The 14,345-nt window shown below is 42.5% G+C and overlaps 1 protein-coding gene across 1 annotated transcript in view; it reads right to left on the bottom strand.

Annotated features, from left to right (window-relative positions):
• Positions 1-87: 87 nt before the first annotated feature.
• SNX14 (sorting nexin 14) overlaps positions 88-14,345 on the bottom strand; it is a 35,530-nt gene continuing 21,272 nt past the window's right edge. Inside the window, exons 16-28 of the mRNA XM_053381399.1 lie at positions 13,057-13,189; positions 12,116-12,308; positions 11,581-11,664; positions 11,348-11,448; positions 10,974-11,085; positions 8,999-9,039; positions 8,748-8,867; positions 7,929-8,052; positions 6,406-6,570; positions 6,015-6,110; positions 3,720-3,811; positions 946-1,002; positions 88-291 (exon numbers count right to left, since the gene is read on the bottom strand). Of these exons, the coding sequence (XP_053237374.1) occupies positions 286-291; positions 946-1,002; positions 3,720-3,811; positions 6,015-6,110; positions 6,406-6,570; positions 7,929-8,052; positions 8,748-8,867; positions 8,999-9,039; positions 10,974-11,085; positions 11,348-11,448; positions 11,581-11,664; positions 12,116-12,308; positions 13,057-13,189 (1,324 nt within the window). The 3' untranslated portion in view covers positions 88-285. The remainder of the gene's footprint in view (positions 292-945; positions 1,003-3,719; positions 3,812-6,014; positions 6,111-6,405; positions 6,571-7,928; positions 8,053-8,747; positions 8,868-8,998; positions 9,040-10,973; positions 11,086-11,347; positions 11,449-11,580; positions 11,665-12,115; positions 12,309-13,056; positions 13,190-14,345) is intronic.

The following is a 14,345-nucleotide window of genomic DNA, read 5'->3' on the forward strand; positions in this document are numbered from 1 at the left end:
ACCATGCATAAAAAAATATTTTTGGGGGGTGGGGTGGGGTTGCCAGTACTATTTATTAGGAAGAAAGACAGTGAGGTATTACTGAAATTCAGCCAGTAATAAACTTTAATCTTTCTTCAGTGAATATATTTTTTTTGAAGTCAAAGTTCATTCTATTTACAAGGAAATGTACAAGACTAAACACATGACCTATTCAATAAATTAGCACATAGCAACTATCTATAAAATGGAGTTAATCCAGTATTTTGTTGTTTTCATCCACTATGATCCGGAGGAAGCATACTTTTAAACCTGTCAACAGCAGTATTGGGGAAGAGAGAAAGAGAAAATACCTGTGATTTAAATTTATCCAGCTATGGAATGGCAATATAATTACAGTAGAAGCTCAAAGCAATGCATTAAGAAGTTGTGTAATGTGTAAGTGCTCTAGTATTACAGGGGAATACTGAGATAAGCACAGTTCGTCACAAAAACCATTCAGGATGGTGAAATCTAAAGTCCCCTGTGCAAAGTTCTGAAACGATAGCTTCAAACTGGCTGATGTAGCAACAAACACAATCTTCAGTTATGCACTGATGAGTAAAGGGGCACAATGTACCAGCATATTCTGTGAAAATGGCACTGCAGTGAGTGGAAGTAGCTCTGAGCCCCTTGCACAATTTCTATTAATATCAGCTAGGGCTTATGGATGAGAACGGGGGTTGGCTGGAAACAGTGCCATAACTTAGTTGAAATCACCGAGAATAACTCGCCTCAGGATTCTACGGCAGTGAACACTTTTTTTTTTTTAGAAAAGGAATGGCATACATATCACTATTAAAATTCATATGGTGCACAGACTGCATAGCAGAGCTGGGAACCACAAAGAGCAACTAAAATTATGAGCACAATGCCTTCATGAAGGGCAACTAAAACAGATAAATATGACTTTGTGTCACAACATACCTCATTCAATTCTGGAAATAGTTCCTGAATCCCAATATCCAGTAGAACATACGTTAACTAAAATAAAACGTAGAGATAAATTACATCCTGGAATTAGCAATACAGACTACAGTGACTGTAGGTGATTAGTAAGCCCCCGCTTAGAAGAATCGCCACCTACATGGTAACAAATCCCGAACAATAACCTAAAAGGACTCCCACGGTACACTTGACAGAAAAGTACAACCCCACCCAGATGCAAATGAACCTTTAAGGGCTTATATACTAGGAGATGGAACCTTTTTAAAACAAACTACGGTAGTTTAAACGGTTTTATTTTTGTTGACACATGCCGCTTTGAATACCTGGTCATGACAAGATAAGCTGGCAGTAATCTAGTGCCTTCATTCTGCCAAATCTCAAGTGGCAAATTTTATTAACCTTGCACCAAAGTGTCACAGAGAAGAATTTTGTCATGCCACAGCTGGAGTGGTGCTAGCATCACAAATCCCAAGTGATCTTGCCAAACTCTGTATAACCCCCACCCTTCCTGCCTATGCTCCCATGAGCTACCTACTGACATCCCATGAGCTACCTTACTGCTATCTATTTGAATTTATTTTGGCAACAATATAACAGATTTGGCATTTCTCTCCTAAATAATAATAATAATAATAATAATAATAATAATAATAATAATAATAAAATTATTTTTATTTATACCCCACCCTTCCCGGTTAATAACTGGGCTCAGGGCAGCTAACAGCAAGTATAAAACATTGATTAAAATGCGACTTTAAAACAGCATAAAATACAACATAAAATGCAGCATCAATATCAATAAAATTCAAACATTCAGGGGTCATTTTTTTTGGGGGGGGGAACCCAGTCAGTAGACATCAAATGATCACCAGGGCTAACTGGCCAAGTTGGTCCTACTGGGGCCAGCAAGGAGACCAGGGAAGAATTTAAATGTGGGGTCCTGGAAAGGGTTTCTTCATAGAAGAGGAAAGGGAAAAGGGAATAGAGGATCAGGCTAATTCAAATTGAAGGCCAGGTGGAATAGCTCTGTCTTACAGGCCCTGCAGAAGGAGATCAAGTCCTGCAGGGCCCTAGTCTCGTGGGACAGAGCATTCCACCAGGTCGGAGCAATCATTGAAAAAGCCCTGGCTGTGGTGGAGGATAGTCTGGCTTCCTTAGGGCCCGGGACCTTTAAGCTATTATTATTCATGGACCTTAGGGTCCTCTGCGGGACATACCAGGAGAGACGGTCCTGTAAATATGAGGGTCCTAGGCCGCATAGGGCTTTAAAGGTCAAAATCAGCACCTTAAACCTGACCCTATACTCCACCGGGAGCTGGTAGAGCACTGGGTGAATATGCTCCCATGGCAAGGACCCTGTGAGAAGCCTCGCTGCAGCATTCTGCACCCGCTGGAGTTTTTGGGACAGTTTCAAGGGCAGCCCCACATAGAGCGGGTTACAGTAGTCAAGCCTGGAGGTGACCATTGCATGGATCACTGTGGCCAGGTCGGGGCGGGACAGGTAAGGGACCAACTGCTTGATGCGGCGAAGATGGAAAAATGTCGCCTTGGCTATTGCTGCAACCTGCGCCTCCATGGAAAGGGAGGTGTCAAGGATTACACCCAAACTCTTAATGGAAGGTAGTGGCACTAATTGAGCCCCCCTCCCCAAAGAAGGAAGTTGGTCCCCCAATCCCATGCCATCCCGACCCAGCCAGAGGACCTCTGTCTTCGAAGGATTTAATTTAAGTCGGCTCCCAAGAAGCCATCCAGCCACAGCTTTCAAGCATCTGGTCAGTGTATCCGGGGCGAGTCAGGGTGGCCGTCCATTGGCAGATAGAGCTGAGTGTCATCAGCATATTGGTGACAACCCAGCTCAAAGCTCCGGACAATCTGAGTGAGGGGGCACATAAAGATGTTGAAAAGCATTGGGGAAAGGATTGCGCCCTGCAGCACTCCACACACCAAGGAGTGGCGCGATGACATCTCCCTCCCTGGCGACACCCTCTGTCCCCGACCAGAGATAAAGGAGCGCAGCCATTGTCAGGCTGTGCCCTGAATCACCACGTCGGCAAGGCGGTGGTCCAGAAGATCATGATTGACTATGTCAAAAGCTGCTGACAAATCTAAAAGAATCAGCAGTCCCGACCCGCCTCGATCCAGTTGTCTATGAAGATCATCTGTTAGGGTGACCAGAGCCGTCTCAGTCCAGAAACCAGGCCAGAAACTGGACTGAAATGGATCTAAAGCCATGCAGCAGCAGGACAGTTTAGAAAAAAAGGTAAGGGGGGGGAAATATGATAGAGGTGTTTAACTTGTGCATGGTGTGAATATAGAAAAGCCTTTTTCACTCCACTGTAATACTAGGACATGGAGGATTCCAATGAAGCTGAATGTCGGACGATTCAGGACAGACAAAAGAAAGGGCTTCTTCATGCAGCACCAAGTAAACACTGGAGGTTGCTCTCACAGCAGGTAACAGTGGCCCCCAACTTGGATTAGAGAAATTAATGGATAAGGCTATCACTAGCCATGATGGCTATGTTCCACTGCCACTGCCCAAGGCAGCATACCTCCGAATACCAATTGCTGGGGAACACAAGTGGGGAGAATGCTTCTGCGCTCATGTTTGGCTTGCAAGCTTTCCATAGTTGGCCACTGTAAGAAGAAGAACTGGACTCTACCGGCCCTTGGCCCTGGTTTCTCTCCGGCAGAAGAGAAAAGGAGGTCATTTCAAAACATTATAAATAATGGCTGTGAGTAAGAGCACCTACTTGTTTGTTGAGCACTGGCTGCTGCAGTCCATCAAACAGAAGTCTTATGCCTTCATATTTGGCCTCCTCTCCAATGCACTTGCCTATCAAATCTGGGCAAAATGCCAAAACGAAACCAGTTATGGCAACTCAAACGAGGAGGAGTAGAAACTCAATGCCCAGATCATCCCCAGAGCTTTAAGCTATCAACAATGATTATTCTACAAAAGAGATCAGCTGGTGACACCCAGTTTCCCTGAAACCTTTGGGCAAGATCAGCACCCCGACATATTGTTTGTGTCGGGGCAAGCAGCACATTTCCTACTGCATCTATTGTTTGACAAGGGAGTGACTTCATGCCTCGATGTTCATGAACCAACAAGTCTCCCATTTGGGGGCACAGAGGCATTATCATGTTCTGCTCCAATGTAATGATTAACCGGCTGTGCCTATCCAGCCTTAAGTTATGTTAACTGCATTGATAATCCTCTGCTGGATGCACAATGCAGTATGACTTAGGTCAAGTCAGAGAAGTCTGACTACATTTATGTGGAGCATTCCATAGAACAGAAGAGTTATGTCCTTTACAAGTCATCTTGTTGTAGTCATCACAATTTGTTCAGATACAAGTCCTTTATATCATGCACAGTTAAGAGAGAAAATCCTTTGCACTCAGAGGCATATCTAGGGTCCCTTGCACCCTTGGCAAGGGGTAGCATTAGATTCAAACTACAAGGCGGGGGCAAACGGTAGATAAAAAGGCAAGCAGCTAGCAGCAAATATGTTTCTGTGTGCCCGTGACACTGTGGAGTTGTGGGCACCCATGCTACTGGGAAAGTGTCCCAATGAATGTGGCACACACCTCCTCAGCATAGTATGAAGAATGGATGTTCTCTTAGCATTCTACATAAGTGGGAAGATGGTTGCATCACACCTGGAGCACAAGAAAGGCCCAGACAGAGGAGCCTCAAGCAAGAAAGGAGCACTTGGGGGCTGGGGAAAGCACCATAGGAAAAGATACTCTTAGCAGCAGATATGAAGGAATCCTCCTGATTGTCTAATGAGACTGCATAGGGACATCTTTTACTGGAAAGCAGCAAGCACTCTTAATACGGCTAAGACCAAGGAATTAGTGGTGGATTACAGGAAAAAAAAGGCGGACATTCAGCCCTTGCATATCAATGGGGAACGGGTGGAGAGGGTGGCGGAATTCAGGTTTTTGGGAGTAACTATCGATCAGGGCATGACTTGGAGCGCAAATACCACTGCTCTGGTGAAGAAGGCCCAGCAGAGAATTTATTTCCTCAGACTTTTAAAGAAGAACAATCTGAGTGAGAGACTGCTGGTGTCCTTCTACCGAGGCTCCATAGAGAGCATTCTTACATACTGTATTTGTGCTTGGTTCTCCAGTTGTACAGCTAGGGAGAGGAAGGTGCTCCAGAAGGTCATAACCACAGCACAAAGGATTATTGGTCAACCTCTCCCATCTTTGGAAGAATTGTACGGTTCCCGTTGTCTTAGGAAAGCAAACAACATCCTGCAGGATTCATCTCACCCGGGATACAGTCTGTTTGCACTACTGCCTTCTGGCAGGAGATATAGAAACATCAAGTCAAGGACAAATAGACTGAAAAACAGTTTTTACCCGAGAGCTGTGGCCCTTTTGAATGCTGTAACTCGATAGTGTGACCTGGGAGATTGATGGGTGTGGGTGTGGCTGGAATGTGGTTTGTTGGTTGTTGTTGTTGTTTTGCTTTTGTTGTTTTTAAGGGATGGCATCCAATTTCGTTGCACTTGTGCAATGTTGCACGTGTGTAATGACAATAAAGAATCTATCTAATCTATCTATCTATCTATCTAAGCACACCTTCAGCAAATATGCCCTTTGCATTCTGTGAATCCCATCCTCCTACAATGCTCTTTTCGAAGCATTAAACTACGAATTATCAAAGACATGACACTGTATCTGAAATGCAGGAGGCTTCTAGAGGATGCTCCAGCCGATAAATTGCAAGAATCCAACAATGCTTATGCCACTGCCAATATTGCTAAAGAGTTTATACGAAGAGAGAAAGTATAAAACAGTAACACACACACACAACCCACACCAAATTTGTCACATGAGAATTTCTACGGTCCACATAGGTTTTAGAAATGTAATGCATCTCAAACCATCCCCCAAGTCTTTCAAGCTAGAATGCCTTAAAAAATGTGCACCCCTGGATATTTGTATTAACATGTGCCATTCAGCCTGGTCAACTTTTGGTCATTTAGCATGCCTCTCTCTTGACAGATCATGCTGCAAAAATACTGAACCTGGAATGTATTTCATCATTTCTTCAAAGGTCTGTTTTGCCCTCTTGTGCTTATCCTGAGGAGATCGAGGTTCAGAATTCTCACAAAATACAGCATCTGAAACAAAAGAAACCCATTTTTTGCTGTTGTGCTATCAGCACAGGTTGACTGTTGCTTTAATTATCTTACTTGGTGAACTTCAGTTAGTTAAATGCAAAAGATACTAACCTTAAAAAAAGCCCTTTAGTTAACAGCTCTTGCTGAAGTATGCGCTAGTTTTTACTTTATGCAAAGACACACAACAACAAAAAAGGCAACTGTGCAAGTACCAAAATAAGTTGCAAGTACAAAACAGAGCAAGTCTTTTTATCAAGGGAATAGCTCTCATTTGTGTGCACAACTTTCCACTAACCTCTCAGAAGTGTTATAAGCGACACCAGGCGATGCTCCTGAAAGAGTTGCTCTAGCTTGTGCTGCAGGTAGTAGTCTGTGTACTCCTCTAAGGTGCGCTTGAAGAGAATTCGCCCTCCCATCAAGATATGGTGAAGCCAATCAGGAATATGGAAAACAACCCTACCTGCAAAGTCATTATCATTACATATATTTAGTGTATGGGCATGTTTTTGTTTTTGTTTTTGGAACACATTTACGTTTCAAAGCAGCCACAGAGGCTCTGATTAAGCCTCCATGTTCTAAACAATGGTCTGGGCAAACTACTTTTAAAAAGCTCATCTTGCAGATATTTGTAAAATGCCAACAAGACATACATATTGCTGTTAGCCATGGTAGCTAAGCATTAACTTCCACACTACAAGTCAGAACACTCTGAGATCTAGAAGCGGAGACTAAAAGGGGAGCAAGGCTACTGCCTTCACCCACTGCAGGCATGTTGTGGACCAAGGGTCACCAACCCTGAACCCATGGGTACCAGAGTGCCCATGAAAGCCTTTTTGGAGCTCCCAGGATGAGCCACAACCCTCAGATTCCAAGATTTTATTTTTTTTCAGTCAGGTTTCTAAAAATTTTAGAACCTGTAATACGAGGCAAAACCTTCTTCTTATTTATCATGAGAAATGTTCACAGCAATAGCGTGTATGTGTGTGTGATATTAATATTGTGTGATCTTCACAACCCAGATAACCATGGTAAACCTCAGGTTGTCCAGTGGAGCAGCGACAACTCTGCTGTAATTTGTGTTATGCCGTGCCCCACCCCACCCTGGCAGCCATACTGTGTTATGCCACACCTTCTATGATGACTGGTTTGCACAGCACTTTCTCAAAATACTTGTCATTTACCTCCCTCTTGATTTAATAAGGAAAGTAAAGGGAGAGTGCAGAAGACAACATGGGAATACAAAAACCTGCAGTTGCTGGAGCTTTCCTGGCTGCTGACAGATACTCTTTTTGTGGGAAGGGGGATTCTGGTGGTATGCCTGGTCTCTGAGTTTCATCTTTAGTGAGTGGTTCCTATTTGTGATGAAACATCTACACATGGCAAGTTAAATCCCATTCTTCTTTCAGCCACCTCCTCCTACTCAGCAGGGCTGAAAAAGCTGTCCACTGTTACTGAACATGCTCATCAATCTTATTTCTCCCCAGACTTCAGAGATCCCAGGGCTTTATATACATTGTGGTGATTTTTGGAAACAAAAATTTTGTGGGTGGCAAAAAGTGTTCTCTCTTTGTTTCTGCTATAATTCCATCAGCATAGTTGTGATCAAAGTCCCACATTGCAGAAGGAGAGAGAGAGAAAAAACAACATCGAGTCAGCATGGGAATTGTGCCAATAACAAAACTTTCCACACCCATATCTTTGAAATGAGATTTATCTGATCCTGGCACAAACTCCCAACACACATAATATGTTGTAGATAAGCCTCTTGTATTAACAGGCCCTCTGCTGAAAAAGAAAAACCAAGACATGATTTCTCACCAATGTACATTAAGTAGTCATAGACTCCTTCAACGGTCATCATTTCCATAAAGTAGTTCTGAATTTGTCTTCTCTCTAAGTTCTCTGAGCGGTTTGCGTTGTTCTTATACAGGTCATTAAAAAGCTGAAACAGGAGAGTATCAAGTTTTCAAACAGCAACATCACACAAAAAACACCCCATTCTTCAGTAATTTGCAGGTTTAATGGAAGCCACATCACTTTTCTCTGGCGACAACAGAATAGCTGAAGCGGTCAGAAGTTCTGAAATGCTATCCAATATTACCATAAAAAGGATGTTCTATTATTTTGAATGAAATTATCTGAGAGTTTGAAACATCAGCTTTACTCAGTTTTTAGCCATGTCAACCATTAACCCTTGTCTTGTACTTCAGCTATGCCAAAATGAAGTCTTCGCACCTGTGACATTCTGACTTTGAAGGAATCTGAATGGAGAGGGAGGGAGGAAAAGACACGATTGAATGAACAATGCAGCCTGTTCCTGTACTTGGAAATGGTTTACAGACTTCTCCCTCTCAAACAGCAGCAACTGCCCTGCTATTTTCGAGGGTGTGTCTTTTGAAAAGGAGGGAACGTTTCAAAGACAGTTTGTGAGATGGAATGAGGGGGATCTGCTGTTTAAGAGGGGAATCAAACTCTTACTAGATTTGGAGTGTGCCTAAGTATAGCTCTTTGGCTCCCAGTCTACAGACTTTACAGCTTATTCAATCAGACAAAAGTTATGGTATAAATAGGTATTGATAAAAGGTTACATTTACAATATCTGATTTTGTTTCTCACCCCAGCAGACATACCACATACCTTTTTGTTGTTTTCAGAAGTAGGACTGAGAATAGTAAGCTCGGGTTTACTTGGCTTAGGCTTGGGAGATTCACAGGAGTTAATAAAATTTATAATGAATGGCTCCAAGTGCTGGCCTTTCTGAAATTAACCAAACAATAGCTGTAATGGAACATTTTCAAAAGAAAAGCTCTCAGGGACAAATCTACTACTAGTTTTTGGGCGGGAGGGGACATTGTAATTAGAAACACAATTAATTAAGTTATACCCACCTCTTTCATTAGCTTCCCTGGGACAGATTTTATAATTTTACCTGCAAATGAAAAACAGTAGGGAAAAATAAGCAATGATTCGCATTAGCAATAACATAGCATTAACTATGTTCCTCCACTTATTTTATAGAATTGGGTTATATCCAGCTACATCATACGTAAGTAGATACCCCACAATTAATGAGTATATTAATTTCAATGTCTACTCAAAGTAGAATTTAGCTGGCTGGATGCAATCTGCAAAGTTTGTCCCCCAATCTTTTTAAAAGCTCAATTCTCTTTTTAATCTTGACTGCACCTCCTATCATTCAAAGCCACTGTTGCTGTTGTGTATACTTAAGTATTTCATGCATGGAATGAAACAGATATAATATATACTTAGTCTGAAGGCGCGTCTCCACCCCCATCGTTCTGCCCGGACACTGAGGTCCAGCGCCGAGTGCCTTCTGGTCGTTCCCTCACTGTGAGAAGCCAAGTTACAGGGAACCAGGCAGAGGGCATTCTCAGTAGTGGCGCCTGCCCTATGGAACGTCCTCCCACCAGATGTCAAAGAGAACAACAACTACTAGACTTTTAGAAGACATCTGAAAGCAGCCCTGTTTAGGGAAGCTTTTAATGTTTGATGCATTACTGTACAGTGGTACCTCGGGTTACATATGCTTCAGGCTACATACACTTCAGGTTACAGACTCTGCTAACCCAGAAATATTACCTCGGGTTAAGAACTTTGCTTCAGGATGAGAATAGAAATCATGCTCTGGTGATGCGGCAGCAGCGGGAGGCCCCATTAGCTAAAGTGGTGCTTCAGGTTAAGAACAGTTTCAAGTTAAGAACGGACCTCCGGAACAAATTAAGTTCTTAACCCGAGGTACCACTGTATTTTAATATTTTGTTGGAAGCTGCCCAGAGTGGCTGGGGAAGCCCAGCCAGATGGGCGGGGTATAAATAAATTATTATTATTATTATTATTATTATTATTATTATTATTATTATTTACTTAGTTTCACTGTGTTAGTATTCTGGCTTTTCATACTTTACGTAATGTCATATTTTGCTCAGAATTACCAAAGAATCATAAAATCTTAGAGTTGGAAGGGACACAAAGGTCATCTAGTCCAACACCCTCAGGAATCTCAGCTGAAGCATCCATGGCAGGTGGCCTAATTATCTAATTGCCTACTTGTTTGTAACACCTTTCCCGTAAGTCATGCCTCTGAAGGTGAGATAAGAGAACACGTACGTTATTATCTACATGGTGACGAATGTTTGGATCCAGACTTGCTTTTCCAAGAATGAAGGGCTCCCTCAGTCTGTGGAAGGGACTTTGACAGAACAGAGGCTCATGCTGTTAAAGTCAGCAATTCGTTCCAATGCCTCCTTCCTCTTTCAGCCTCCACATCGCCTCCCATGCTGCTCCAGATCATGCTTTTCCGGGAGAGCTGGCTAAAAAAATCACCTCTTTCCTTCTGCCAGTGGGACCACCGCTGGATCATTAGGATAACGTAACTGAGTTTTAAACCACAGTCGTACCTTGGAAGTCAAACAGAATCTGCTCCGCAAGTCTATTTGACTTCCAAAACGTTCGGAATCCAAAGCACGGCTTCTGATTGGAGATTCCTGCAGCCAACCAGAAGCCCCGTTGGACATTCCGGTTCCAAAGAATGTTCGCAAACGAGAACACTCACTTCCAGGTTTGCGGCGTTCAGGAGACAAAACATCCGAGTACCAAGGCGTTCAGGATCCAAGGTACAACTGTATACTATTTAGTATTAGCTACCCAAGAGAAAGATTTCTATACGCACGTGGGAACTTCTAATTTTCTACTCTCCAATCATATGAATCATAGCTGGTTTAGACGGGTGGCAGAAAGCAGTTGTGGGTGTGTGGCAGGAGGTGAAGGAATGTTTTAATTGGTTAGAATCCAACATTTGCAATTTTGCCCTCAACTATAGGGTTGTTGTTGTTGTTTACATACCTAGATTAACATCAGGCAACATTTTATCAAGAAACTGAGTCTCTCCACCATTAGGGGATAAGAAGTCAGCCAAAAGCTGGCTGTTGCTTAGTTCTGGATGTTGTGAAAGTTTCTTTGAGGGAGACAAAAAGAAAAACAAGCAATTATACTCAAATTAGCTTCTCTCTAGGAATGGAAATTAACTGTTAAATGCTGCAAGGGAAAAATCATGAGATACAATTTGAATTAAAATGCCATTTGAGATCATGGTCATTCAAAATGTGTTGTGTGGCTATCAGATGGCAAATGTACACACTGAGAGAATGGGAAACTGATGAGCAGCAACCCAAGCTATCCACAGAAATAAGTACATCTCAAGTGAAGCTTCTTCATACCTGCAGATATTCCTGAAACTCCTCTCTCTTTGACATCAAGAATTCATAGTTCTTTGGTCCAATGATCCTCTTTGAAGGAAGCTGTGCATCAGGGAATGTACCTGATCATAGCACAATATATACAATATAGTTAAAGTGAAGATTTATTTTCACTTGCACTAAAATGATAGTGTAAATTTTATCAAAGTAAAATGCTATTTTAATCTTCACAGGAGAGTAGGAAATGAACATACCATGGAATTCTGTTAGCTTTGACTCAAGAACATAAAATTCAAGGTATTTTCTGTAGACCGACCAGTGTTCAGGTTTGTGACCAACTGAAAATACATACAGATATTTTTTTTTACTTTTCCCTCTTGTTCAGAAGGGTTTAAAAAAAAGTTCTACAGGCAAATGTACAAGTGTAAGACAATATGGGAAAAGTCCTCAGAAGATGGTATTATTATTATTATTATTATTATTATTATTATTATTATTAGCAGCAGCAGCAGCAGCAGCAGCAACAGCAACAGCAGCAATAATATCCTGCTGCAGTCAAACTATAAATACAAAAGGAAATACCCCAGTCATCCTAACAGGTGCAATGTTCAATGAGAGTTTATCAGGGTTTTAGACAATGCATTTGGATTTGCTGGTTCTTAATATTTTTCAAGACTTCACAGGATCTTGAAAACAACTAAGATAAAATGAGTGTGCACCAGAGCTGGCAAATCAAGAGTATTAAGGCAGGTAGGGTAAATAGGCATACACTTGTAAAGGTACCAGTACCTGCCATTCTGTCATTCCTTTCCACATCAATGCAAAATACGGGAATTCTCTCTTTCCTTTGAAGAGGGGGGTCTTCAAAGAAGTCCACATACGGGATGGTAATTTTCCAAGCTGCAAGATTGCGAGGGGTATTAGGCGTGCTAAGTGCCTCCACGGGAGAATCATCTTCCATTACCACGATGCCTTCTTCAATCTACAGTGAAAGATTCATGCATCAAGAGACCATTTTGAGCCTATTTTATTCAAGGTAACTTAAAATGTGTTTCCTTATGTGAACAAATGTATCTTGCCTTTTGACTATAATCACAGAGCTCAGGAAAGCTTACAATTCAAAACTGACAAAACAAAGTATTAAATTGTACTGTATGAAAGAAACAACAAAAACCCAGTGCTTTTTTCTCATTTTGACTCAAGAAAATCACCATTTTATAGTTCAAATCGGGGGAAATAAATACAGTAAATGGACAAAAGTACAAAGATTCATGAAATGTTTAGGGGTATGCGTACCCCTGCGTACTCCCAGAAAAAAGCACTGATAAAAACCAAGACCGTATCTTAAATTTCAAGAAGGGGTAGGGAACCTGTGGCTCCATTTACTATCAGCTCCAAACAGTGTGGCGAAAAATGAGGGACGATGGGTGTTGCAGCACTGCCACAACAGTTCCTTATTTAGCTATGTCTGAAAGAATCTGCCTTGAACACAATATATACAAAGTGGCACAAGCTCTCAAGAGAGCCAATCAACTTCTTCAAGGATGAAACTCATGTGATCGTGTTCACGCACTTGTGTTGCTAATTGGTAACCATAAACGAAGCAAGACAGAATGAACTGAAGTCAGGACGGGGAGCAACCATAAAACGGATTGGTGGCAGCATGTGGTGAACAGGACAGAGGACAAGTGTGCAGTCAGAGCGGCTAGGACAAAGAACCACCAACTCACAAAGTCATCCTCTCCTTCAGCCAGGCCATAGTTGGGCAGAACTGCGCCTTCCATTGTGGTACTCTTGAACACGCCTTTAATTTTGCTACTAATACTTCTGATTCCAGACGATTCTCCTTTTCTCTGCATGCTCCTACATGAAATAAAAAGGGAAATGCATACTGCGTAGCTATTCCAAGGAGAGAAAACTGAAATACCGCAAAGGGAACATTGAAGCGACTCTACTGCATGAACAATTCATGGGGACATTTCTTTGCCCCAATCCAGCAAGGAAGACGAAAGGGAAAAGCTTCTGCTAGTAACAGACCCATACAAACAGATGTTCCATGTTGCCAGTTCTGATATTTCTGGTCACTTGGTAGAGGAAAAAGAGAGACACATTCCTGGCACATGCATACCCTGTCCTCTATTCAAAGCCCTCTGGATTGGGGCCTATGATCTATTTCACTTTAGCATTTACAACAGAGGTGGGGAACCTTTGGCCCTCAAAATAACTACACCAGAGGCGGTTTTAGGGCAGCACAACTGGTTCCCCCGCAATGGGCACCAAGCTGAAAGGGAGCCCAGTAAGCACTTGTTCAGTTATGGGAAGCAAGTGTGAGGGCTCTGACAGGGTCCTCTTTCCTCCTTTCTAAAGCCTAGTTAGCACTTGCCCTGCTTTGGGGTGGGATGGGGGGCTCTAGGACCCTGCAGGAGTCCTCGCACCTCATTCCAAAAGCCCAGCATAGCATGAGGGCTGGGGAGGAGGCGCCAAATTCTGGCCTAGTTCAGGGCACCATAATACCAAAGCCTGCCCCCCCCCGACTACCTCTCCTATCATCCCTGACCACTGGTCCATGCTGGCTGGACTGATGGGAGTTAAGAGTCCAGCAACATCTGGAGGGCCACAGGTTCCTCATCCCTAATTTACAGTGTAAATTTCACACAATGACTATATTTAGAAATGGCAATAAACTATGGTTTATCGAGATGAGAACAAGCATACTCCTCCCTTCTGGGATCGCATGCTCACCCTCCCCCACTTTCTCCAGAGCAGCCATGAGGATTACAGTAAACTTTCGCTGCCAGTTTCACCTAACCACAGTTTAGAATGCTGTCCAAATCCTAAACTATGGTTAATCTTAACTGTGGTTTGGTGAAAGATGTCGGACTGATAACCCATGATTTTAAGTTAAGCTTAATCACGCTTCATTGGGTTTGACTGATCTGAGAAACTGCAATTAATCAGAAATGAAGCTGAGAGCTCCCTAAGAGAGGCTGGGGAAACCCGGCCAGATGGGCGGGGTATA

Source organism: Podarcis raffonei, chromosome 3 (assembly GCF_027172205.1).
Source record: "Podarcis raffonei isolate rPodRaf1 chromosome 3, rPodRaf1.pri, whole genome shotgun sequence".
Lineage (NCBI taxonomy): Eukaryota > Metazoa > Chordata > Lepidosauria > Squamata > Lacertidae > Podarcis > Podarcis raffonei.